Genomic DNA, 25,137 nt, shown 5'->3' on the forward strand with positions numbered 1-25,137 from the left:
ACAGTGCTGAAGGAACAGCTATTTTTTATACAATCTTTATTAAAATGAATTTAAAATCAGCCATGCATATTACCATAGATGCACAATCATGTATCTTGAAAAATAAATTGAATGAGGCTTAAATCAGGCTATGGAAAATAACTTTTTTTCTTTATTAACAGACATTTATTCTGTCTCCCTCTTAATTGTAATAACATTCCATTAATTCATATGCCATCATTTGTTTAGCCATTCCCCAATAGGTACGTAACCCTTATCTTCTAGTGTTTTTGCTACTATGAAAAGGACTGATAGAATTTTTTTTTTATATTTGGGTTCTTTTCTTTGATGTCTGGTAATAGTATTTCTGAGTCAACCTAACCCTATGCACAGTTAGTTGTTTTTAAATAAATTATGCTTCCAAAAAACAAACAAACAAATAAATAAATAAATAATGCTTCTACTCAATTCTTCATTGATAGGAGTAAGATGATATCTCAAAGTTGTTCTAATTTTCATTTCTCTAATCAATGATGATTTAGAGTATTTTTTCATATGACTATATATAGTTTTGATTTTTTTCATCTAAAAACTGCCTATTCATATCCTTTGACCATTTACCAATTGGGGAATGACTCATATGCTTATAAATTTGACAGAGTTCTTTATGTATTTGAGATATGAGACATTTATCTGAGAAACTATCTATATAAATTTTCTCCTAATTTAAAAATTTTTATGCTTTAATATATGGTCAGTTTTTGTAAAGGTACCATATACTACTGAGAATATGGTATATTTGTTTCTGTTCCCATTCAGTTCTCCAGATACACACACACACACACACACACACACACACACACACGCATATATATGTACATGTATATATTATCTAGCATAAGAAAATACCTTATTCTATCCACCTCCTTAACTTCTTTCCTATTAATTTTTTGGTTAGATTTATCTAATTATGAGAGGAGAAGGTTAAAGTCCCTCACTATTGTAGTTATTACTGTCTGTTTCCATCTGTAATTCATTTAATATTTCCTTTAAAATTTTAAATGCTATAGCGTTTGGTGCATATAAATTTAGTATTGATATTACTTCATTTTCTATAGTACCTTTTATCACTGTAATTTCCCTGTTTATCTCTTTTAATTAAATCTACTTTAGGTTTAACTTTGTCTGAGATCATGATTGCTACCCTGCTTTTTTTTTCACCTCCACTGAAGTATAATAAATTCTACTCTAGCCCGTTATTTTAACTCTGTGTATATCTCTCATTTTTAAATGTGTTTCTTGTAAACAACATATTGTTGGATTCTGATTTTTTAATTGATTCTGCTATCCATTTGCTTCTATGGGTGAGTTCATCCCATTACATTCAAAGTTACAGTTACTAGTTGTGTTTTTCCTTCTGTCCTATTTTTCTTCTCTATTATCTTCACTCTCTCTTTTTCCTTTATCCCTCCTCACAGGTCGAATTTACTTCTAATAGCTACCTCCCTAATCTGCACCCTTAAATATCCCCCTCGCTAACACTTTCCCCTTACCCTCCTATTCCTTAATCTAACCACCCCACTAAAAATCTGTCCCTTATCTTCTTCCCCTTACCCTTCTACTTCCCGATCTGCACACCTTTCTACAAGTCCCTCCCTTATCCTGTCCTCTCCTATTTTTTTCTAAATGTAGAAGTCTTATAAATCCTTTTAGATGTATATGTTATTCCCTCTTACCCCAATTCCAGTGATAGTAAGGTTCCAGCACTACAGCCCTGCACCCCCACCTGCTTCCACTTTAACAGTTCTTCCATTCCTGCCTTGTTTATATGAGATAGTTGCTCCATTTTACCTCCCTAGCCAATTTTAGTTTTTAGAATCACCCCATCATACTCAACTCAATCGCAAGCCTTCTGTCTATATATGCTTTTTTAAACTACCCAAGTAATGATAACATTATTAAGAGTACAAATAACATTTTACCACATAAGAAATAAACAGCTTGACCTTATTGAATCCCTTGAATGTGTAACTTATGTTTCAGTAGGATCTTATATATCAGATTTTCCATTGAGTTCTGGTCTTTTTGTCACAAATACCTGAAAGTCTTTCAGTTCATTAAATGTCCATCTCTTTCCATTCAGGTTGCACAGCTTTGCTGGTTAAGTTATTCTTGGTTGCAAACCCAACTGCTTTGCTCTTTGAAATATAATGTTGTAAGCCCTTCAGTCTTTTAATGTAGAAGCTGGTGGATCTTGTTTTGTCCTGATTGTAGCTCTGTGGTATTCAAATTGTATTTTTTTTTTCCTTAAGTTGGGAGCTTCACAACTTGGCTAGAATGTTCCTATGAATTTTTTATCTTGGGAATCTCTTTCAGGTGGTGATTGATGGATTTTTTTCTGTTTCAATTTTAACCTCTCATTATAGAACTTCAGGGCAATTTTCTCTAATGATTTCTTAATGTTGTATCTAGACTCTTTTTTTTTTTTGTCATAACCTTCAGGTAGTCTAACAGTTGTTATATTGTCTCTTCTCAATTGGTTCTCTACATCAGTTGTTTTTCTAATAAGATGTTTTACATTCTCTTCTATTTTTTTTTCATTCTTTTGATTTTGTTTTATTATTTCTTGGTGTCTTATAATGTCGTCAGCTTTCCCTTGCCCAATTCTAGTTTTTAAGGTGTTATTTTTTCCCTTAAGTTTTTGGATGTCTTTTTCCAATTGGTTTACTTTCTTTTCATAATTTTCTTGATTTTCTTGGGTTGCTTTTATTTTTTTCCTCCCTGATTTTTCCTCAACCTTTCTTACTTGATTTTCAAAGTCCTTTTTAAGTTCTTCCAAGAACTCTTTTTGGGCTTGTGGCCATTTGACATTTTTCTTTAAAGTAGGAGTGCCTTTTTTAACTTTACTATCTTCTGAGTATTGACCCAGATCTTCTCTATCACCAAAGTAGCTCTCTGTGGTTAGATTTTTTCTCCTTTGCTTTCATCACATCATCATCATCATCATCATCATCATCATCATCATCATCATCATTATAGTGGCTAATTATATTATAGTCAGGTTCTAGTCCCAAGGTATAGGGAATGGGGGTGATGATGCCTCAAGCTTCAAGTTTTTCATACTGCTGTTTTTTTTTTTTGAGGCAGTCAGGATTAAGTGACTTGCCCAAGGTCACACAGCTAGTAAGTGTCAAATAGATCTGAGGCTAGATTTGAACTCAGCTCCTCCTGACTCCAGGGCTGATGCTCTATCCACTGTGCCACATAGCTGCCCCTGTACTATTGTTTTCTAAGCCCTGTCTGGGGGGCGTGACCTTGGGAACTCCTGACTGCCTCTGTACAATGGCCAGGGTCCCCAGTGTGCTGTCACCACAACCTCTCTTGTTCCCTGAGGTCCCTCCCTGGCTGCAAACTTCAGCTTATTCCTGTGCCCTGGAACCAGAATCAGATAATCTACTCTCCTGCAAGTGCCCACAGCCAACAGGGTCCCCATCCCTCTGGTCCCATACCCACCAGGCATGAGCTTGCTTCTCTTTGCCCACAGCCAGAGCCCAGACCATGTCAGCTGAGTACAACTGGGCCTGGCATCCTACAATAGTGGAGAGTCCTTCAGTCTTACCCTGATCAGCTATTTGACACCCCCACACTGTCCATGAGGTAAAAACTCCTTAAGCAGAGTCTTCCTGGAGGTTTTTGCACTTGAATCAGGTCAAACCTCTGCCTCTGCAGGTTGGGTCTTTCTTAAGGTCCTCTCAGTTTATCTTAGGAGGACAACTGTTGTACCCTGATTTTAATTATTTTCTGCCACTCTAAGTTCAGTTTCAGGCAGTGTTTTGTCTTGTTTGTGGGGGAAATTTGGAGAGCCTGGTATTTTGTATTTTCCACTGTCTTCCCATAATCCTCTCCTACTGTTCATATTTTCAATCCTCAATGCCGGAAACATCGGAATTATCCTTGATTCTTCTTTATTTGCCCCTCATATGCAATTAGCCATCAAATCCTGTATATTTCTGCCTTTGAACTGCTCATATACTACAAACTTTTTTTTTTTATAAAGCTGCAGCAACAAAGCCAGGAGTTGGGAGTCAAGGGAACAGTGGTGGCACTGATGTGTCTTCTCCTGTTGATGTACAAGATACTGGAAGACCTGTCTGGTTTCCTTCAGTTGGTGCAACCTTTGGCTTCTGTACTTGTACCCTGTAGCTCACAGTAGTGACGAGGTGACCTTGAAGAAGATTATATTAACGTTCAGTTATACTTAACCTCTAAAAGGTACCAAATAAAACTTTTTAAAGAATCTAGTAAAATCAGGGAATTGAAAGAAATTCCTATAGGAAAAAATCCACAGAGAGGCTTTCCTAGGAGCAATTAAAGAAAAGCTCCTAATGTAATGAAGAAATAGAATAGGGTAAGAAAATGTCAGGAGAAACACCTTCTAATAAGTACAACTAGAAGAAACATAAGAACATTTAGAAGTCTTAATGAAATAATTGAATTAAGAAGTAAAATGTTACATTAGAGCTTCTGATGAAAAACTTGAAAGGAGAACTTATGCCTTAGAACAGAAGCTGGACCAGGTTACCAGAGCAAACAAAATGGAGGGAGATACAAGTAAAATTCATTAAGACAGTAATATTAGAGCTACATCAAAAGACAACAAAAATGTAGGAACATATTCAGTAACAATAATTTTTAAAAATTTATGTAGAAAATAGTACCTTGAGAGATTATATGAAAATCATTGACCTTCCAGAAAAACATGAATATCATTAAAAACAACAAAAAGGCAAATTCCCTGGACACATTAGAAAAAGAGGGCAAAATATAGACTGATAGAATCTGTGAGATCTCATTAGATGGAAACCACAGGTTAGACTCATCCAGAAATATCGTTGTTCAGCTTTGGAATTTACAAGTCAAAGAGAAAATATTGCCAGTAGCCACGAACAGATACCAAGAAACTCTAGTCATATTCGTGTGGTATTATGCATCATCGATGAAAATGAAATAAAAAATTAGAAAATAAGATACTGAAAAGCAATGGAATCTTGTTTATACTCAAGAAAAACTTAATCTTTCAAAATGAATATAATCCTATGAGGGAAAAAATGAACTTTTAAAGGAATATATGCTTGCTAAGTATTCCTTTCGAGAAAGTCACTGTTGTATGAGAATTTGAAATGTAAAGCTAGTGAACAACAACAACAAAACACTTTAGAAAGTGACCAGATTTGAAAAGGTCAAAAAGACCAGTTAATGACCCAAAGTCATTGAAGAAACAAAAAAGGTAAACTGGTATTCTGGCCTTGTGATTTTAATAAAAAATACTTGATCACTTCCATGTCATGGGGCCAACAAGATATGGGTGAACATTTTGGTTTCTGGAAGGTACAGGGGGAAAAAAAACTTTAATAAAAACTGCTAGAATCTTTAAAATAACAGAATTTTCAGAGAAGTTTGGTTTAATGGGTCAAGGAAAATTCTAATTATTAAAAACTGATAAAATTCAAGTATTAAGAAATAAAGTTTTCAAAGGTAGATTGTTAGAAGAGGACCTCTCTGAAGACTACCAGATTGCTGGAGCTAGGGTATTGTGGTCCCTCAGGTCATTTACATTTAATTGCTTCATGGTTTAAGATGGTAAAACACCGAAAATATGAAGTAAGTTGGGAGAATGTAAGATGATGAAATAAGGACTATTGATTTCATAGGTGAGGTTTGGTGAGTTCTGTGTCATAAGTGGATGGTGTGTCGTAGGTTACTGCGAACCTCTGATTTAAACCATTGAAAGCAATAAGAATGAGGACTGCTGAAGAGTGAAGAGCTAGTAAGGGAAAATTGAAGAAAGGGCAGTGAGTAGTAAAATGGTTAGCTTTGTTAGAGTTGAAGGTGTAGTCATAGCTGAAGCAGTCGGCTGACTGAATCCTCATTGCTTGGAGAGAAGTTCAGTATCATTGATTAAGAGCTTCAGTGTCAGCTAATGCTCTTGAGTATCACCTAGAATTTGAGAGAGGTGAAGTCTTTCACAAATTGCTTGCAACTCTATGCTTATACCAGTGATTTAGAAAGGAGAAGCAGAGGGGAAACAGGTTTTGCATCCCTTTTGCTATGAATTCTGTTGTCTGTAAAGGTGATTGGTCAACATCCATCAATGAAGAGCTGAGTGGGCTTGTCTGCCTTGCCCAGAAAGTCAGCCTGAGCTGGTTTTCTATGTTTTGTTTGCTATAAACTGGTAGGTCAATACAGCACCCTAATGAGAGATTAGCTGCCTTGGCTTGAATGTATTGGCCAGAGAAAGCCAGCCTAAGGAATTTTGCATTTTTCTGAATTTAAAAGGAATGGTGGGAATTTAATGGCAGTTGGAAATTTAAAGAACTTGTAAATTCTTCATCTTCTTGAGAGTAGGAGAGAATAGGATTTACCTGCCGGTAAAGTGGTGAGGAACATAAGAACATTAGAAGAAAATAGTTTCATGGGGCATGGATGTTTCAGAATGGACCACTGAAATCAAAATTTGTAGTTCAGTGTTGTGAGTTATCCATAGCAAATAGGTTTTCTTTTCTCATGAGCTTCCTGCTAGGTTTCTGTAAGTATGGGCCCATTCTCTACCACAGATACTGAATGCATTAGTGGGTGGCTTATGCAATGATTACAATAAGGGTAATTTGTTTTGTAGGCAATGAGGAGCCCCTGCAGGTTTTTCACAGAGGAAAGATGAACTGAGTTGTGCATTAGAAAGACTGTTATATAGGCAGGGGTGGGAAGGATGGATTAAAGAGAAGAAAGGCTAGAGGCAAGAAAACAAATGAGGGCTATAGTTCCTCTTATATTTCAGTAGTTACAGGTGAAAGGTAATGAAGGCCTCAACAAGGTTTCTGGGAGTGGAAAGGAAGGTTGAAATGCAAATGATGTGGAAATATCCATCAGTGTATTTGATCTTCACTAGTTGCTAGGTTGAAGATAGTCTGATTGAATTTATTTACACCAATATATGACATCCCATCAACTTTCCTGGCATTATTTATGTTTTTACTGGAGCGTGCTTGTTAACTCAAATTAATCCCCACCAGAGGAATTTCAGGCTACTCAGGTGCCATGTATGAAATTTTTAGATTATGTAGGAAACAATTTTATTTTGGTAGAAAGGAACCATCATATTCCAGCTACTTGAAACAGTTTGAATCCTCTTCCCTTCTGCCATTTCTGAACTTAAAATTTCTGGAAGCTCTATGTTTTTGGATAATTGTTCTCTTGGTAGACAAACCTCTTTGGGATTGGTGCCAATTTTTTCATATATGGATCATTTATCAGACTTGTGTTAAGTAACAGACTTTCTTATGAAACTAGCATTAAATTCTATATTATTTTGTAAGTCTTTCTAGCCCAACAAAAATATCAGGGTGGAAACAAGTCTTAGGACGTCGTAAGTTCTCAGTGAATGTTTGAATTAAATTGGTAAATATGTTTGTATTTTGATATATTTAGAAATTTATGGGAGTTTTAAATTTCTAATTTGTTTAAAATTTTTATCATTAGTTTTTGCCTTTCCTTTTGAAAATTGTGAAATATTCTGTCACAAATACGTGGGGGAACCTGCAGCATATTGAAAGAAGATACTAACAAATTCCCCATGCTTTTTAAATAGGCACAGTCACTTGCAGCATCTCTGTCTACCCGGCAGCTGTTACGGATTGCTCGTCGATTATCAAAGTATCCTGATGAAAGTCTTCACAGAGCTGTAAATAAAGCCTGCCTGTCCAGGTATCCATATTTTATATTCTTGTCAAAAGGAAGTCATCTGTGACTTGATGCTCACATACTGGTGTAAGTTTGAATGGGTGTCAGAATGTTTACTTTAAAAGTTATAGGATTGGGGCAGCTTGGTTGTGCAGTGGATAGAGCACTGGCCCTGAAGTCAGGAGGACCTGAGTTCAAATCCAGCCTCAGACCAAACACTTGACATTTACTAGCTGTGTAACACTGGGCAAATCACTTAACCCCAATTACCTTTAAAAAAAAAAACAACAAAAAAACAGTAATAGGATTACAGGGTTTAGAGCTGGAAAGGACCTAAGTGATCTTGCTTTGTCTAACCTAGTTGGAGTAATGAGGATCATTGAGATTCAAAGAATACAAGTACAAAGTATCAAGCCTAAGATTCACACCAAGGCCTTTTTTAAAAAAATACTTATATTTATGTTATTAAATATTTCCCAATTACATGTAAAAAATTTTAACAATCGTTTTTTAAAATTTTGATTTCCAAATTCTCTCCCTCCCTTCTGTCTGTCCCCCCTCCTTGAAAAGACAAGCAATTTGATTTTGATTATACATGTAAGGTCATGCGGAACATAATCCATATCAGCCGTATTGCAAAAGAAAACACAGACAAAATAAAACAATAAAAATCAAGAAAGTTTTTTTAGAAGTGCTTCAATCTGCATTCAGAGTTTAACAATTCTCTCTCTTGAGGTGGGTAGCATTTTTCATCCTGGGTCTTTTGGAATTATCATACACTGAAGTGTTCTGACACCTTCCCTTACTGTTACATTGCTGCTTTTCCGGGCTTGCACACAGTTTTGAGAGATTAATCTTCAGAATTTTCAGTGTGCTTGCTGAATTTTTATGGACTTTAAACACGTGAAACACTGCTACACTGGGTATGTATTTTTTTTTATTAATTTATTTTGGTTTATCAATAATCACTTCCATATGTTTTTGAGTTTAAAATTTTTCTCCCCCTTCCTCCCCACCACCCTGTCCAAGACGATGCACAATCTGATATGGGCTATACATATACATTCCTATTAAACATATATTCACATTAGTGATATTGTAAGTAAGAATTAGAACCAATAGGAGGAACCACCAGAAAGAGGAAACAAAATTCCACAGAAGAAAAAAAAATAGCAAATAGTATGCTTTAATCTGCATTCAAACTCCATAGTTCTTTCTTTGGACGTGGATAGCATTTTCCATCATGAGGCCTTTGGAGATATCTTAGATCCTTGTATTGCTGAGAAGGGTTAAGTTTATCAATATTAGTCATCACACAACATGGCTGTTATTGTGTGCAATGTTCTCTTGGTTCTGCTCACTTCACTCAGCATCAGGCAATACAAGCCTTTCCAGGTTTTTCTGAAGTCAGCCTGTTCATCATTTCTTATAGAACAATAATATTTCATTACATTCATATACCACAACTTGCTCAGCCATTCCCCAATTGGTGGGCATCCTCTCAATTTCCAATTCTTTGCCTTCACAAAAAGAGCTGCTGTGAATATTTTTGTACATGTGGGTCCTTTATCCATTTGTATGATCTCTTTGGGATATAGCCCTAGAAGTGCTGTTGCTGGGTCAAAGGGTATGCACAGTTTTATAGCCCTTTGGGCTTAGTTCCAGATTGTTCTTCAGAATGGTTGGATCATTTCACAACTCCACCAACAATGCATTAGTGTTCCAGTTTTCCCACATCTTCTCCAACATTTATCGTTTTCCTGTTTTGTCATGTTGGCAAATCTGATAGGTGTGATATGGTACCTCAGAGTTGTTTTGATTTGCATTTCTCTAATCAGTAATGATTTAGAGCATTTTTTCATGTGACTATAGATAGCTTTAATTTCTTCATCTGAGAACTGTCTGTTCACATCCTTTGACCATTATCAATTGGGAAATGGCTTGTATTTTTATAAATTTCTCTTAATTCTCTATATATTTTAGAAATGAGGCCCTTATCAGAAAGACTGGTTGTAAAAATTCTTTCTCAATTTTCTACCTTCCTTCTAATCTTAGTTGCATTGGCTTTGTTTGTACAAAACCTTTTCAATTTAGTGTAATCAAAATTATCCATTTTGCTTTTCCTAATATTCTCTGTCTCTTGTTTGGTCATGAATTCTTCTGTTCTCCATAGATATGATAGGTAAACTTAGGAGCTTATATTCTAAAGTGACATATGGAAGTATATACAGAATAAACATAGATATAAAAAAGACATATAAATACAAAATAATTAAATACAAGTTATTTAAGGAAAAGTTAAATACAAAGTAACATTAAATATGAATTATTTGCCTTGAGAGGAAGGGTACTAGCAGTTATGGGCATCAGGAAAGGCTTCATGTAGAAGGTGGTGTCTGTGCTGATTTCAAACAAAGAGAGAGAGAGAATCCACAAGGCAGAGGTGAAAAAGGAGTATATTCTAGGAATGGGAGACAGTCAGGGTAAAGGCATGGAGAGAAGAGATGGAATGCCCTGAAATGAAAAGCAGAGTAAAGACCACTTTGAATGGCTTACAGATTGTAGGAGGAAAGGTTATAAACAATTAGCCTGAGCCAGTAAGAAAGATAAGTTGGAACCAGGTTGTGAAGGGCTTTAAAAGCTAATCAAAATGGTTTATGTTTAATTCTAGAGACAAAAGGAATCCATTGGATTTAATTGAGTAAGGGAGTAATGTGATCATATCAGTGCTTAGGGAAAGTCACTCTGGCAGTAGTATTGAGGATGGATTATATTGGAGAGAAAATTGAGGTAGGGAAACCAGTTAGGAGATTGTTGAAGTCATCCAGGCAAGATGCGATGAAAACCTGAACTAAGACATCTCCAAAGGCCTCGTGATGGAAAATGCTATCCACATCCAAAGAAAGAACTATGGAGTTTGAATGCAGATCGAAACATACATACTATTTGTTATTTTTTTTTCTTCTCTTGAGTTTTGTTTCCTCTTTCTGGTGGTTCCTCCTATTGGTTCTAATTCTTACTTACAACATCACTAATGTGAAAATATGTTTAATAGGAATGTATATGTATAGCCTATATCGGATTGTGTACCGTCTTGGGGAGGGAGGGTGGTGGGGAAGAAGGGGGAGAAAAATTTTAAACTCAAAAGCATATGGAAGTGATTGTTGATAAATCAAAATAAATTAGAATTGTGTGAGTAGGGAAGAGGTCTGATATGAGAGATGTTGTGAAAATAGAAACAGCAAGATTTGAAAACTGATTTGATGTGGGCTGAGGGAGAGTGAGGAGTTGTAGATAATGCCGAGATTATGAATCTAGGTAACAGAGTATGGTAATACCTTAGACAGTACCATGGGTTTGGGAGAAAAAGACTATAATGAGTTTTGTTTCTTCCATCCATTTTGAGATGTATAAGCATTATTTGGAGATGCATAATGGAAGCTCAACAGAGAATAGGTTTGGAGATAGATAGACAGACAGATTTATATAAACATGCACATATATATATGTTGAGAGTTGATGAGGTCAAATGAAATTGTATAGGACAAAAAGAAGGATACTTAGGAGAGATACTCTTAGTGACATGGATGAAGAACTAGAAATAGAAATAGGGGAGGAATGGTCAGAGTTGACAGAAGAGAGCAATATCATAAAAGCTTAGAAAGGAGAAAATATACAAAAGGAAAAGGTAATTGATAATGTAAAAGGCTGAAAAAAGGTCAAGGACATTTTTATTTAATGATGAAGTTGTAAGCAAGATTGCAGTGTTTATATTTGAATGAGACAAGAGGAAGTAGACATACCAGTTGTAGACTGCTTTCTAAAAGAATGTAGCCACAAAAGAGAGGAGAGGGAACTATCAAAGATGGTCTTATCCAGTAAGAGTTTTTTAAGGATGGTGAAGACATGGGCATGTTTGTAAGTATTAAGGAATGAACCAATAAACATGGAGTGATTAAAGAGAAGTGATAAAGTTGGGGTGATAGTAGGGTCAATTAGGTAGAGAAGAGGGGATAGGATTAAGTACACATGTAGAGTGGTTGACTTTGGTAAAGAGATGGGTCACCCCTTCATTTGATACTTGAGTGAAAGTGGAAATAGTAGAAGGAGATGTCTGATAGATGTGAAATGTGGAGTGGAGACATGGACACTCCTGGTAAATAATCTTTTTGGGGCTGGTAAGATTGAGGCAAGATCCTTGGCTAAGGGGGTGGAGGTTAGGTACTGCGACAATCTTGAAGAGAAAGTTTGGAGCATCCACTGAGTAGAGTGGAGTAGCAAGTCAATTAGAAAAGAATAGAATATTTGTTTTGCTGAGGAGAGGGCACAGTTGAGAAAATTTGTGGTTGGCCCAGTCAGCACAATTCCATGATTTTCTCTACTTCCTGTCAGCAGCACATGAGTAGGAATGAAAGAGGCAGATGGTGAGAGTGACACAGGTTGGGGCTCGGCAAACTGTGACCACGAATAGGGTAAGGGATTTGAGAGTGGAGCAGAGTATAGAATTGAATTGGTTCATTGAGGTGGAGAGAGGTGAGGAAAGGAAAAGTATGTAGTCAGTTAAGGGCTGATAACTTGAGAAAAAAAAACAGGGATAGAGAGAATAGAGATCACAATAATGATAAAGAACAGGGTTAAAATCATAAGGCATAGGGAAAGATGGAATGATAAACAATTACATGACATGACAAAAAAGAAAAGTTAGCATGGGACAGTGGAATGAACTCAGGGCTGATCAGGAAGTCTGGGGAGATTATAGTCCTACCTCTGCCACTATGTGTCCTTGAATATTATTTCCTCACCTTAAAAAAAAAAAGAGAGAGAGAGAGAGTTTAGACTAAATGATCTCTAAAATTTCTCCCAGGTCAATGATTTGTAGGTAACATCAGAGAATTAACTTTTGTTTAAAGCCTCAAACATCATCAGTAACCAACTGTTTTTAGTTTCGGGAATTCTTCCTATTTAAGTTAGATTTGTCATTTTGTAGCTTAAGCCTTGTTGTGTTACCATTGTATCTGAAAAGCAACTGTACTCCATTCTCTTGAAGAAATGTCAGGCTTGAATCTCAAAACTTTCTAATCCAAATCTTACCTGAATAAGAATCTCCTTTCCTACATACGTAGTTAATAGTCATCCAGATTTTGATTGAAGGTTTTTATTAAGTGTTCTCCTTTGGGTTAGCTCTCATTGTTAAGATTTCTTGTTTATTTATAGTCTAAATTTCAGTCTCCACCAGTTCCAGTTATTGCTGCTAGTTATTTTTTCTTGACCCAAGCAAAATAAGGCCAATAATCCCTTCTCCATATTCTCTAATGAACACCTTTCCATCTTCTTATGCTTAAAGATAGCTGTCATGTCCCTATAAGCTTTTTTTCTCCTAGATTAAACATCCTTAGTTCTTTCACCTGACCTTGTAGATCCTTCATAGGGCATGATCTGGACATTCTTCACTATTCTAGTGTTTTGCCCTCTTCTGTATATTTTCCAGTTTATTAATGCCTTTCAAATATATCACCAAGAATATAGCACAATACTCTATATGGGGTATGGCCAGAGTAGAGTACTATGGAAGTATCACTCCCTTGTCCTAGAGCCTATGCTTCTTTCAGTGTAGCCTCAGGTCACATAAGCTTTTCAGTCTTCCATGTCAGGCTATGATTAATATCAAGTCCATAGTATTTCTAAAGCCTTCAGATTTTTATTTCATAGGACATATCCAGCCAAGCTTCCCAATGTTATACTTATGAAATTGGCTTGTTTTAACTCAAGTGTAAAAATTTATATTTATTCTTATTAAAATTAATCTTCTTACATTGAAGCCATTCTAGCCAGTCACAATTTGGGATGGGAAGAGGATCCTGATTCTCTCCTCCATTATGTTATCTATCATTGTCAGCTATGTGTCTTACGCAGATTTCATAAGCATGTTAACTATAACTTATTCCATTTATGATAAAAAATACTAAACACAAAAAATTTGTCACAGTTTTTTGTCACAAAAAATTTTTTGGCATCCAAAAGAAAATATTAATTTGGTGTCAATTGAAACAAAGTATTCAGCCCTGAAAACCCTGTAAGTACTGTTTATACCTCAATTTTTAGATTGTATTCGTTTCATTTATATCTATAGTGAATAGAATGCTGGGCTTGGAGTCAGGGAGACCTAAGTTAGTATCTCATCTCTGCCAGTGCTAGCAACCTCTTTGGGACTCAGTTTCTTTGCGTATAAGATGAGAGGGTTAGATGAGATCCCTTTGATCTCTGAGATCCCTTTCTGCTTGAAGTCTGTGACCTTATGATCCACCTCTTTAAAATAATTACATGAATCATGGGATGTAGAGTTGGAAGGGACCTCAGAGGCCATCTAGTTCACCTGCCTCGTTGTATAATTTGAAGAAGCCGAGCCCCAAGTAGTTTAAAGAGACACATAGATAGTAAGCATCAGAGGTAGAATTTGAACCCATACCCTCTGATTCCAGAGCCAGCACTCTTTCCTGCATCACGTAGTCAGAAGGGATTCCGTACAAGTGATGAAGGCAACATGATATAATAAATACAGCCCTGGACTTGGAATTAGGAATCTCGGGCATCAAATCCCATTTCATGTCCTTAGTAGGGTGTGACCCTGGGCAAGTAATTCATCCCTCTTAGCTCCGGTTTGCTCATCTGTCAAGTGAAGGGATTGGGTGCAATGATCTCCAGAGTCCCTTCTGGCTTTATGTCTATGATCCCGTGATGAATGTCTTGAAAAATTAGGAAGTTCAAGAAAAACTAAAATATCTTATGTTCATACTTGAGAGAAAAACAGCCACCACTGCAGATCACTGCATACTTACTGGGGAATAGGGGAAGAATAGTCATGTTAAGTGGTTTAATTAATAATAAGGTAAAGCATTTAATTTTTACATAGTAAGCATTAGAAATATTTAGCAATGCCTGGGAATGATAATGGAGTAAATCACCCTGAGATCTTTAGCCATGATGAACTCTACTGTTGATGGAGATTCAAGGCTGAATTGATGAAAATTAACTGGATTCATTATTTTCTTTTTGGTTATAAATCCACTGGATTGGAGTAGGAAACTTGATGTACATCCCTTGAAACCAAAACATTTTGATAATGTTTAAGGAAAAAGAAAAAGAATAACTCATGTTCAACACATGTATTTTGCACTTACACTTATTTCACAGATTGAAAATAAGCTAATTTTTTTAATTCATTCTCAGGTGATCACAGTAAAACTTGATTTGTGATCATATCATATCCCTTTGCAAACAGAAACAAATAATAAAACATATACCTTTATTTATGCACCATCTGTTGAATTTAGCTAAACTTCATCATCATCATATTTCAATTTTTGCTATTCATTCTCACTGCAAAAAGCATAGTGATTGGAAGCAACAAAGAAAACCAGAGTGCACGTGATGATTAAAGAAAAATACTTTCTACTTTTAGCCAACATCAAAACCCTCTACAGAATTTGATTCTGTGGAAAATATTAAAAATTATTGTTTATTTATCATTTTAAAATGCCTTCCATATAATCAAATTTTGTCTAAAATGTAATCTGATTTCACTTCAAGCTTGAACTGAAATTCTTTCTGTCCCAGTCCCATGGCACTGTATATATTTTCATAGCTGGCAGTTTGTAACACTTTAGTGTTGTTGAGTAATGGACAAGATTAGGAACTTAGTAGAGCTAACAGCTTAAACAAAGGAGAAACTGAAAAAAGTTCTACTTTCAAAGTAGATCAGAATCTAAATGTTAAAATGAAGTATATTTCCCATTATAATGTATTTCAGAGATGCTTTCTCTTTTAGTTTAGCAAACATTTGTGAAGCACCCACTATATGCAAGGTACTGAATGATTTTTAATTGGTAGAGAAAGCCAATCCTATATCCCGAAGATTTTCGGTATAATGTTTTTCTACTTCCATAGCTTGTATTGTTGAGAATAGCTAAGTCATTCACAATTAATCATCATACAATATTGCTGTTACTTTGTACAGTGTTCTCTTTGTTCTGCTCACTTCACTTTACATCAGTTTATGTAAGTAAGTGTTAGAGATTTTTGAATTTTAAAGAATATTCTGTTTAAATTTCATTTTTTTCCCAGGTTTTTACCAAGCCTTGCAAGATCAGCCTTAGAGAAAAATCTGCTGGGTGCTGGAATTGAAACAACCCCTGATAACCACCTACAACCAGAACCAAAGGATTATAGATGTAAGTTGCTTACACTTTGTCTTCAGAATACTGATTTTGTCATATATGGGGTACTATTAATCTTCCTCCAGTTTCTCTCCTATCTCAATTGTATTAAATGGAAAAGCATTTATTTAGCAATTAATACGTGCCAAGCACTGTGTTAGGTATTAGGGATGCAAATAGAAAAAGCACGACCATCCTTGCCCTCAAGGCTCTCACACTAAAATTAGGGGACACAACACATGAAAAGAAATGATTATAAAGTCCTAGAGTTCAGCATTGAGGGCAGCTGGCAAGACCCAGAACTCCTTAAGTTACATCAGTAACTTAAGGACAGATGACAGTGGCAGGAGTCTGCCAGTCATAAAAGCAAGGCAAATGGTAAGGCCTGGTAGTCCTCCTTCTAAAGTGAAGGAATAAAGTTGGTGACTCCTCTTATCTAGGTGTTGTGAGCAGTCAAGCCGCTCAGATGAATTCTAGGTGGGCTAGGGCAGAGAGCAAAAGAGGAAAGACAAGAGAAGAAAATCTTCCTGCTAACAGGCCATCTCACATGGATTCTGGGCAGACCAACTACTGGAGAAAGAGGCAAGGGTACAATCGCCCTGGATTCCTGCTTTCCGTATGTCAGTTATGCATAAGGACCTATTCTGGTTCCTTCTTCCTCTCCATTTCAAGTCTGAATGCATCTAGTTTTCAAGGCTTTCTGCAACCTAGCTCCCACTCAGCCTATTCAAACTGAGGGAAACCTTTAGTTTCCAGCTGTAGCTGAGCCAATTTCTTAGTTACCCCCTCAACTTGTGATTTCTAATTCAGTCTCTCTTTCTTTGTTCATTATCTTTCTCCATTTTCAATGTTCCACTTCTCTGCCACTCTCCATGTGTTTCCCATCCTTTACAGAATCTACTTTCCCCAGAAAGCTCTCCCAAATTTTAGCAATCCCCATGGATCTTTCCAGTCATTGAATTCTTCGTGTATTTTATAAACTTCATTATTACTTTTAGCAATTCACAGTAAAATAATATATTTATTTTATCATGTTACATATTATTCTTCTGTAGATTTTTACATGTTAGTTTTTTCTCCTTAGGTATATTAAAATTTATTGATAAACTGTGTCATATCCTTTTGCCATATTTCTAAGTCTGTAGAGTTTTTAATCAGTACTTTATATTTTATAAACTCGTAAAAGTATATTTTCCCATACTGCAACATACCTTTAGAATTTAAATATGAACCTTTGCTTTGATTACAACTGAAAGGGTATTCATGTCTATACATGTTCAGCTAATTCCTTCCTTAAGAAAACTTCATTTATAACAATCTGTACATATGAATTTTGTGGCCTTCCCTTACTCTTGGCCATTACATTTCTGTTGTGACACTGAAGCTACTCAGATGGCAGTTCCTCCATCCAGTATACTCTTTTTCTGCCTTGAAGCCCACTAACAGTACTGTAGTTCAGCTACATCCTAGTTACATAGGCTTTTCATTAATAGCATCATTTCTATAGCATAATGTTTCCTAGGTTCCAAACAACTGACTTAAAAATGAACTTTTGAAATAGTCTGTTAATAATTTAAGGGCTACCCATAGCATTTTATTTTAACTAGCTTTAATAAGTACTGACCAGTTGAAAGGCTATAGCAAAGTTATTTCTAATATGTATATGCCTATACCTGAGCTAGAAAGGAGTCATGTAGTCCAACCACTTGCCTGGCCTATGAGGCTTCTCTTCAGTATACCTCATGGGCAGTTATTAAGCTTTTGTTCGTATATTTGTAGTTCCATTTCGTTAGAGCTTTAATTATTTAAACCTTCTTTATAATGACTATAAATCTTGACTCTCTGTAACATCTACCCATTAGTTATTTCTCCTGAGGACAGGCAGGAAAAAAAAAACCAGAAATAACTAGATTGGTAGAGCTAGGTCTTAAGGGTTACCTAATACAGAAATGTCAAACTGGAGGCTGCCTGCACCAGATTAAAATGTAATTGGGAAATGTTTAACAAAATAAATAGAAATATAGTACAAATTAGATAATGTTAATTTGTAGTTTTCTAAGTCAATATACCAACTTAGGGAAATAGTTCTCTTTGACTTTGATATGCTGATCTAGTACAATCTACTCATTTTACAGATGAGGAGCTAGTTAGTAGAACTGTGACTTGGGACTCCAGTCCCCCGACTTCTGGTCCAGCATTCTTTCCACTAAACCACAGTACTTCCCCTAAATCTAATACTCCATCTTCAGGACAGCTATTTAAGTAGTTGGCTCTGCAAAATTTCTGAGCATCATCAGTGGATAGAGAGCTGGGCTCAGAATCAAGAAGACCAGGAATTGAGTCCGGCCTCAGGCGTACTGGCAAGTGACTGTAGGCAACTCATCGAACCTTTCAATATACCAGTCACCACTAAGGCCATAAATTTCAAAGCAGTTACTGATCTTCTTTGGGAGAGGAAGTCTCTACTCTAGAACTCCCTACTCCGTTGAAGACACAGGTCCAGTCCAAAAACAAAACAAACCCACAACACTTCTCTAGGTTCAGTATCACCAGTTTCTTAGACAATTTCTCATGTGATATGGTTTTGAATTCCCTCATCATCTTTGTTATTCTCCTTTGAACTTGATTCAGTTTATCAGTCTCCCTGCTAAATGTGGTTCAGAGAATGAGCACAGTGCTCCAGATGTAGCTGGACCAGGCTGCATTCTATTAATAGAGCCTACAATCACATCAGCTCTTTTTTGGCAGCCTTGTTACACTGTTGGCTAATACTGAGCCTCTAGTCGACTAAAAACCCTGTATCTTTTTTTATACAAATGACTCTTAAGTCAATTCTCCCCAAGTTGTGCTTGTGCAGATGTTTTTTTTTTGCCTGAGTATGGGACTTAGTACATAACATGCTGTTGTGGAAGGAACAGTTTGATTGGGAACCTCCTGTCTGAGGTTCAGGAAAGTTGTGTGATCATTGGCAAGTCACTTAAACCTGTCCAAGGTTCCTTTTGTTCTCTGTAAAATTGCAACAGTGCTTGCATTGTCTACTTCACAGGATACTGCTCTGTAAACCTTTCAGTGCTATATAAATGTGATCTATTATTAGTGTGATTAAATTTCATTTGGTTAGATTTGACCCTCATTCTAGCTTCTTGACATCTTTTTTATACTGCCTCCAGTTAAGAAGTAGGGTGTTAAGGCACTGATGGTGTGTAGAGGCTACTGGATTTGACATCAGGAGAGCTCTGTATTCAATTCCCACCACTTTCATTTATTAACTGTACAACTGTAGATAAGTCCCCTAACCTTTCTGCACCCCAATTTCCTCATCTGTAAAAGGGAGACAATAAAACCTGTAATTCCTATCTCAGGTTTATCGTGACAATCAGATGATGTCACGTATGGAAGGCTCATTGTCAACCTTAAAGTGTTGTACAAGGCAGCTGTCTAACAGTTCTTTCAGGACTTCACCCAGGAGTGCACATTTGAAACCATTTAAAATTCTGAAATGTTCTCTTACTGTCTCCTCCAGTAGCTTGGTTCTCAATTTCCACTCAGCTATTTTTGGTCTATGATAATTTTCCGTGTTAGAGAAAACAGAAACAAAATAGGAGTTGAACAGTTCAACCTTCTCTGTTGTCCATTAGTGTTTTCTAATACACGTCAAGCAGCATCTCTGTCTTTTCCCTCTTCTTCTTACCTGGGATCAAACTTTGAAAAACTGTTGACAATTTGTTCTTCTGATTTTTCACAAGGCTTAGCTTGTCCTAGGTTTCAGCTTTCCTCAGGAAGCAACATGCTTCTCTTTTGTATTTTTCTTTCATTACTTCTCCCTTCCTCAATCCCTTTAAAATCTGGGCTCATCAGATTCTTGTATAGGCACATATATCCCATTGCTTACTCCCCCCACCTTTTTTCATTGGGATAATTAGAATAATGTTACCAGAAATTTGCTTTTGAAACTCTCTTATCCTTTTTGAGATTTTTTTTTTATAGTTCTAGCTCATGGATAGGAATTTTTTAAAATTCTTGCTCTTATTTCATTCAGTTTTTCCCTTTATGCTGGAGTATTTTCCTACCATGTTTATCCAATGGCCTGGTTTATCTTACTTTTCTCTTAGATATCTTAGGAGACATTTTTCTCTTCTGATGAGGTCTGGTTTTTTTTTTATGATCATATAACAGAACATAAATCAAATTTTAGAATCAAGTGTATTTGCTACCAGTGCAATGTTACATTGTCTACTTTATCCATGAGAGATTTTCCTTATGGCTTTGCTATGGCTATGGCTATTGGCCTGCAGCATCTGGACCCTTTGTGGAAAGTATAGAAAGTCTGAGTTTATTAAGTAACATCTTTACTTTGAAAAGCAAAATTCTTTCATATTCATCCTTCAAAGAAACTGCTTTTCCTCACACAAACTATATGTATTTTATATATGATGAAACTTTTAAGATCTTCCAAGGCTGGCATCTTGATTTTTACTTTGTTGTCTACCCTGCAATATTACATTTTCTGTAAATGAATAGCAAATGCTTCCTGAATGAATACATGAATGAATGAGTGCTTGAATGAATAAAAGTATCCCAATGTTCAAATGTACTTGAAAAATGGCAAATAAATCAGTGATACAGATGCTTCAGTATCACCTGAGGGACATGATGAACACGAATGGCTCACACTTCTATAGCCCCTAAATATTTTTAGAGCACTGTGCATTCATTATCCTATTTTGTTCTTACCACAGCTTTGTCAAGTAAGTACTATACTTTTTTTAAGCCTCATTTGGGGGTATTTTTATTCCCATTTTACAGATAACATAACCGAGGCTGAGAAACTTTAAGTTACTAGGATCACCCCACCTGATAAGTGTTAGATGGTATTCAAGCTCTAATCTCTCTTGACCGCCAAACCTGGATTCTTTCCACTGTACCCATATTGCTTCTCAGCATGTGTCTCAATGAAATAATATATGTCACAGATTGTCTCCTTAGTCAGTTGTTAGGGAATCTATTATCCAACTACTGTCTCTGTTTATATATATATATATATATGTGTGGGTAAAAGGCCACACAATTCAGAATTCTCTTTGAGGAGCAGAATGAAAAGCTGATAAATGTGGAGCCCACACTGATGTTCCTTTTTCCTTGTGTTCTCCTTCCTTTAGTGACAGAGAAGACTAGCCAGTAGATGTGACCTTACTTGTTCTGCTTCTCCCTCTATTGCCTTAGGTGTTTGTTTGTTTTTTAATGATCTATGCTCTCCCTACAACAGATGACTAGAATTGGGTGTTATATTGGGTTAGAAATAAGGGCTTTATTTGACTTTTTTTTATCTGATGGAGGGAAAGGGGGATAAGATAGCCAAAAAAAAAAAAGGAAAAAGAAAAGAGGGTAATTGAAGTGTTGGGGTCTTTTTTAAATTTCACGTTTTTAAATTTCACCTTTTTAAGTTTCGAGAGCAGAAAGCCAGAAAAAAATCATAAAGAAATGAGAGCTTTGAAAGTTAAATGTTGGATTTATTATATATTTTTAAAGATTAGCAGGCTATACATAATAATCATATTCAATTACATGTATAGTTCTCTTTTTATGTTCTACTATGTAAATGGAAATGTCCATTTTATAGAGTATTTAAGTTCAGAGTTAAAAAAAAAACCTTAATTTAAAAAAAAATTAAATAGCTTTGATTATTTCCTTTGAAGAAAGCAGCACAGTGAATAGAAAAATTTTGGACTTAGAGTCAGAAAGATCTGAGTGAAAATACTGCCTGAGACCCTTACTAGGTGTGTGACCTTGGGCAAATTACTTAACCTTCTGTAAGCCTCAGTTTCCTTATCTGTAAAATGGGGATAAATAGCACCTAATGAACAAGGTTGTTGTGAGAAGCAAATGAATTAACATGTTAAGGGTTTTGTAAACCTTAAAGTTCTAAATAAATACAATAAATAAATAGTTGTTGTTGTAATTGTTAGAAAGCAAATACTTTCTTTTGCATGATCCTCTTTTGTGAAAACATCCAAGGATGATAAGTCTTTGATTAAGATTTCTGAGTAGTATGTGTGTGTGCGTATTTATAATTGAAAATTGTCTATGTCCTCTAAAACTGTTCAATTAGTATTAAATATATTTCACATCACTTTCTGTTCAACTCAGCCTATGTCACCATTATAAGCATGTGGCAAATTTATTCTATGTTACTGTTCTTTCTGGTCATACTTTTGTAGTGGGCCCATTTCAGAGATCTGTTGGCAGTAAAGAAATAAAAAATTTCTCAGCTTAACAAACGAAATGTATTTTTTTCCTGCAGAATGCAGGAATAAAGGAAAAAAGCAAAGAGAAGAGATCTGTTAGAGAGGGAGATGACCACTGAGATCTGCTGTACTTTGTTGTATCTTCTTGTGTCACTGTGGTCCTTAACTAGGGTGTTTGGATTCATTATTTTAATTGTGACTAGTTAATTTATGAAATTTAACATTTCTTCTCCTCTTCAATGTTTGTAAATGTGTTGACAATATACTATAAAAAGTTCCCAGAAAAGAACTGATTTTTCTATGATTCTTCTTTAGAAGGAAAATGATTGACAGGCATTTAATAAAAATTAAGTAATTTAATTAGCTGTGAAGGAGAATGCACAAAGGATAAAATGTCCTTTAAAGGGAAGTTATTGGTTATGGCTCTCAACGGTTTCTTGTGTAGCCCCTGGAACTGTTGGTGAGTAATTATTTGTTGAGACCTACTCAGTATGGGCCTATGTACCACAAGGAATGAATAGGAAATGTAAGAAACAAGTAGCTCTGATTCATATCGGAGAGGCTAACAGGTGAAACAATGAGAGAACAATTCAAGAGAACCTCTAAGTGCTAAGTGGAGGGATACACTTTGTAAATAAATAGGAAGAGATCTGACAGGTAGGGATCAGTCATGAGGAGAGTAAGTGGGGAAGGCTTCATGAAGGACAGGAAGAAAAGTAAAGGGCTTGATACAGAATCCCCAGGTAGATGAAGAAGTTCCTTCCCTTGTCCTAACTATAGTATTAACAAAGTCGTCTTTCTTACGTCGTCATGCTGAAGACAGAGCTGACTAGAAAGCACCACAGAGTGAACCTTTCCGGCTGCCTTCCTTTCTAGTGATCCTTTTCCTTTCTCCTGACTTATCTAAAGACAGTCTACTAAGGAGTCTCACAGATCCCCAGAGAGAGTCTTCAGTATCTGTATTGTCCTGTGTATCGGTATTCAAAGGCCTTCATACCCTTTGGACTCATGTTACCTTGGCCTACATGATGCAAAGTTAAGTCACGGAGGCAAAAGAGCTGAAAAGTCTGTATGTCATGTAGTGCTATTTACTCTCTCTTTTTTATGTGGCATATTATGTTCTAGTGATCTGTTATGGTTTTCCCTCTTTATGATCATTAGATAATCCTCCAAAACCCACAAAACAGTAACAATTAATAATAATAATAATGATAGCCAATATTTATATGTCATTTTAAGGTTTGCAAAGCACTTTGCCTATGTGGTCTTATTTGGTTCTGATAACCCTGAGAAGTAGGTGCTATTATTATCCCCATTTTAGAGAGGAAGAAGGTAAGAATGAAAGAGTTTAAGATGCCCATAGTCACTTAACTAGTAAATATCTGAAGCAGAGTTCAAACTCAGGTCTTCCTGATTCCAAGTTCAAAATTCCATCCCCTCTCTCTCAAATGCTTAATCATCTCACAGGTCTGGATCAGAAGTTATATTTGACTAATCAGAGTTCTTTATCAGGACTACTATGATTCATTCTTTGCTTTGTATATCATTTTAGGTGAAATAAAATCTGGATCTCTGAAGATTGGGAATATTAGCATACCAGTCCATAATACCAATGAGAAAATGAAAGTGCCTGATGTTTTATTTTATGAAAATTTCCAAGTAAGATCCTTGGTCTTGAATATTGCCTTAAATTTAGTTTAAATTAGATTAAATTAAATTAGATTGCTTTAAATATAATGATGCTTAACTCAGAATATTTGATTGCAGCAGACACAAATTTGTCTGTGATGTTTTAACATTACTCATAAATTCAAATCCATTTATGTGGCACAAGATGCACCTGTTAAAATTATATTATCAACATTTTCCAAAACATACCTAAAATGTAGAGAAATGGATACTTTGCTTAGCATAGTAATCTTTATATATAAGTAAAATCACATCACAGAATCCATAGGAAATTGAAAGTTTACTGAACAGATATATTGTAAGAAATCATATTACCAGTTTGTAAAAGCTGTGGATGAAATAAAGATGGCACTGCTCTATTTTCTAGAGAATTGGTGAGTAAACAGGAGTAGGAGTGAAAGAGAGGTGTCATACCACACACACACACACACACACACACACACACACACACACACACACACACACACACACTCACACACACACATACACATACACACAGAGAAACCTTTTCTTCCTCCAAGCTCCTGAATCTTTTTTTATATATGGAAAACAGTGCTGCATTCTGGTACTTTTTTTGGTAGCAATTTTATAACATTATATCTAGGTAATGTTTTGTAAATACATAAATAATATTTTATTGTTTAAAATAAATTTGTCCATACCATAATTTTTTGCTTTAAAAAAGTGCTTCCTTTTTCTTTTCCTTCTCTGCACAGTTAGCTGTTATAAATTTTGTTCCTCATCTGATTGCTTCTATAGCACAAGCAATGAAGCTAATGAACCAAAAAGTTAATAACATGTTATCCTTAAAACACAAAGAGGAAAAATCCCACTTGTCAAATAGAAAAAGACAATGATTATAAATAAAATTTGCTTTTTTCAAATGTTAAATTAGTATTACCTCTGCCAGAAAGTAAAGAATTGGTATTTCAGGAGTTTGTGATTAAGTATAATTAGGAAGTTGCCTTGGATGTCAAGACATAAAAAGAGAACATATCATAACAGGAAGACCTGAGTTTAAATTTTCCTTATATTCTTACTAGTTGTGTGACCCTCGGTAAGTCATTTGACTTAAGTCAGCCTCAGTTTGCTCAGATATAAAATGGAAGTAATAATAATAGCACCTGACTCTCAGGGTTGTTGTCAGGATCAAATGAGGTAATATTTATAAAAACCACTTATCCTAGTACATGGTAGGCACTTAATAAATTTTTCCTTCCTCTATCATTCCTCCTTCCTTCCTTCCTTCCTTCCTTCTTCCCTTTCTTCCTTCC

At 35.7% G+C, this 25,137-nt stretch overlaps 1 protein-coding gene across 2 annotated transcripts in view; it reads left to right on the forward strand.

The window, feature by feature from the left end:
* VWA8 (von Willebrand factor A domain containing 8) overlaps window positions 1-25,137 on the forward strand; it is a 391,323-nt gene that overhangs the window by 151,329 nt on the left and 214,857 nt on the right. For both annotated transcript variants that reach the window (XM_020977001.2, XM_020977000.2), the window contains exons 17-19: window positions 7,625-7,740; window positions 15,838-15,944; window positions 23,727-23,833. In XM_020977001.2, coding sequence (XP_020832660.1) covers window positions 7,625-7,740; window positions 15,838-15,944; window positions 23,727-23,833 — 330 coding nt within the window. The remainder of the gene's footprint in view (window positions 1-7,624; window positions 7,741-15,837; window positions 15,945-23,726; window positions 23,834-25,137) is intronic.

Source organism: Phascolarctos cinereus, unplaced genomic scaffold, assembly GCF_003287225.1.
Source record: "Phascolarctos cinereus isolate Bilbo 61053 unplaced genomic scaffold, phaCin_HiC Scaffold_7;HRSCAF=346, whole genome shotgun sequence".
NCBI classification, from domain to species: domain Eukaryota; kingdom Metazoa; phylum Chordata; class Mammalia; order Diprotodontia; family Phascolarctidae; genus Phascolarctos; species Phascolarctos cinereus.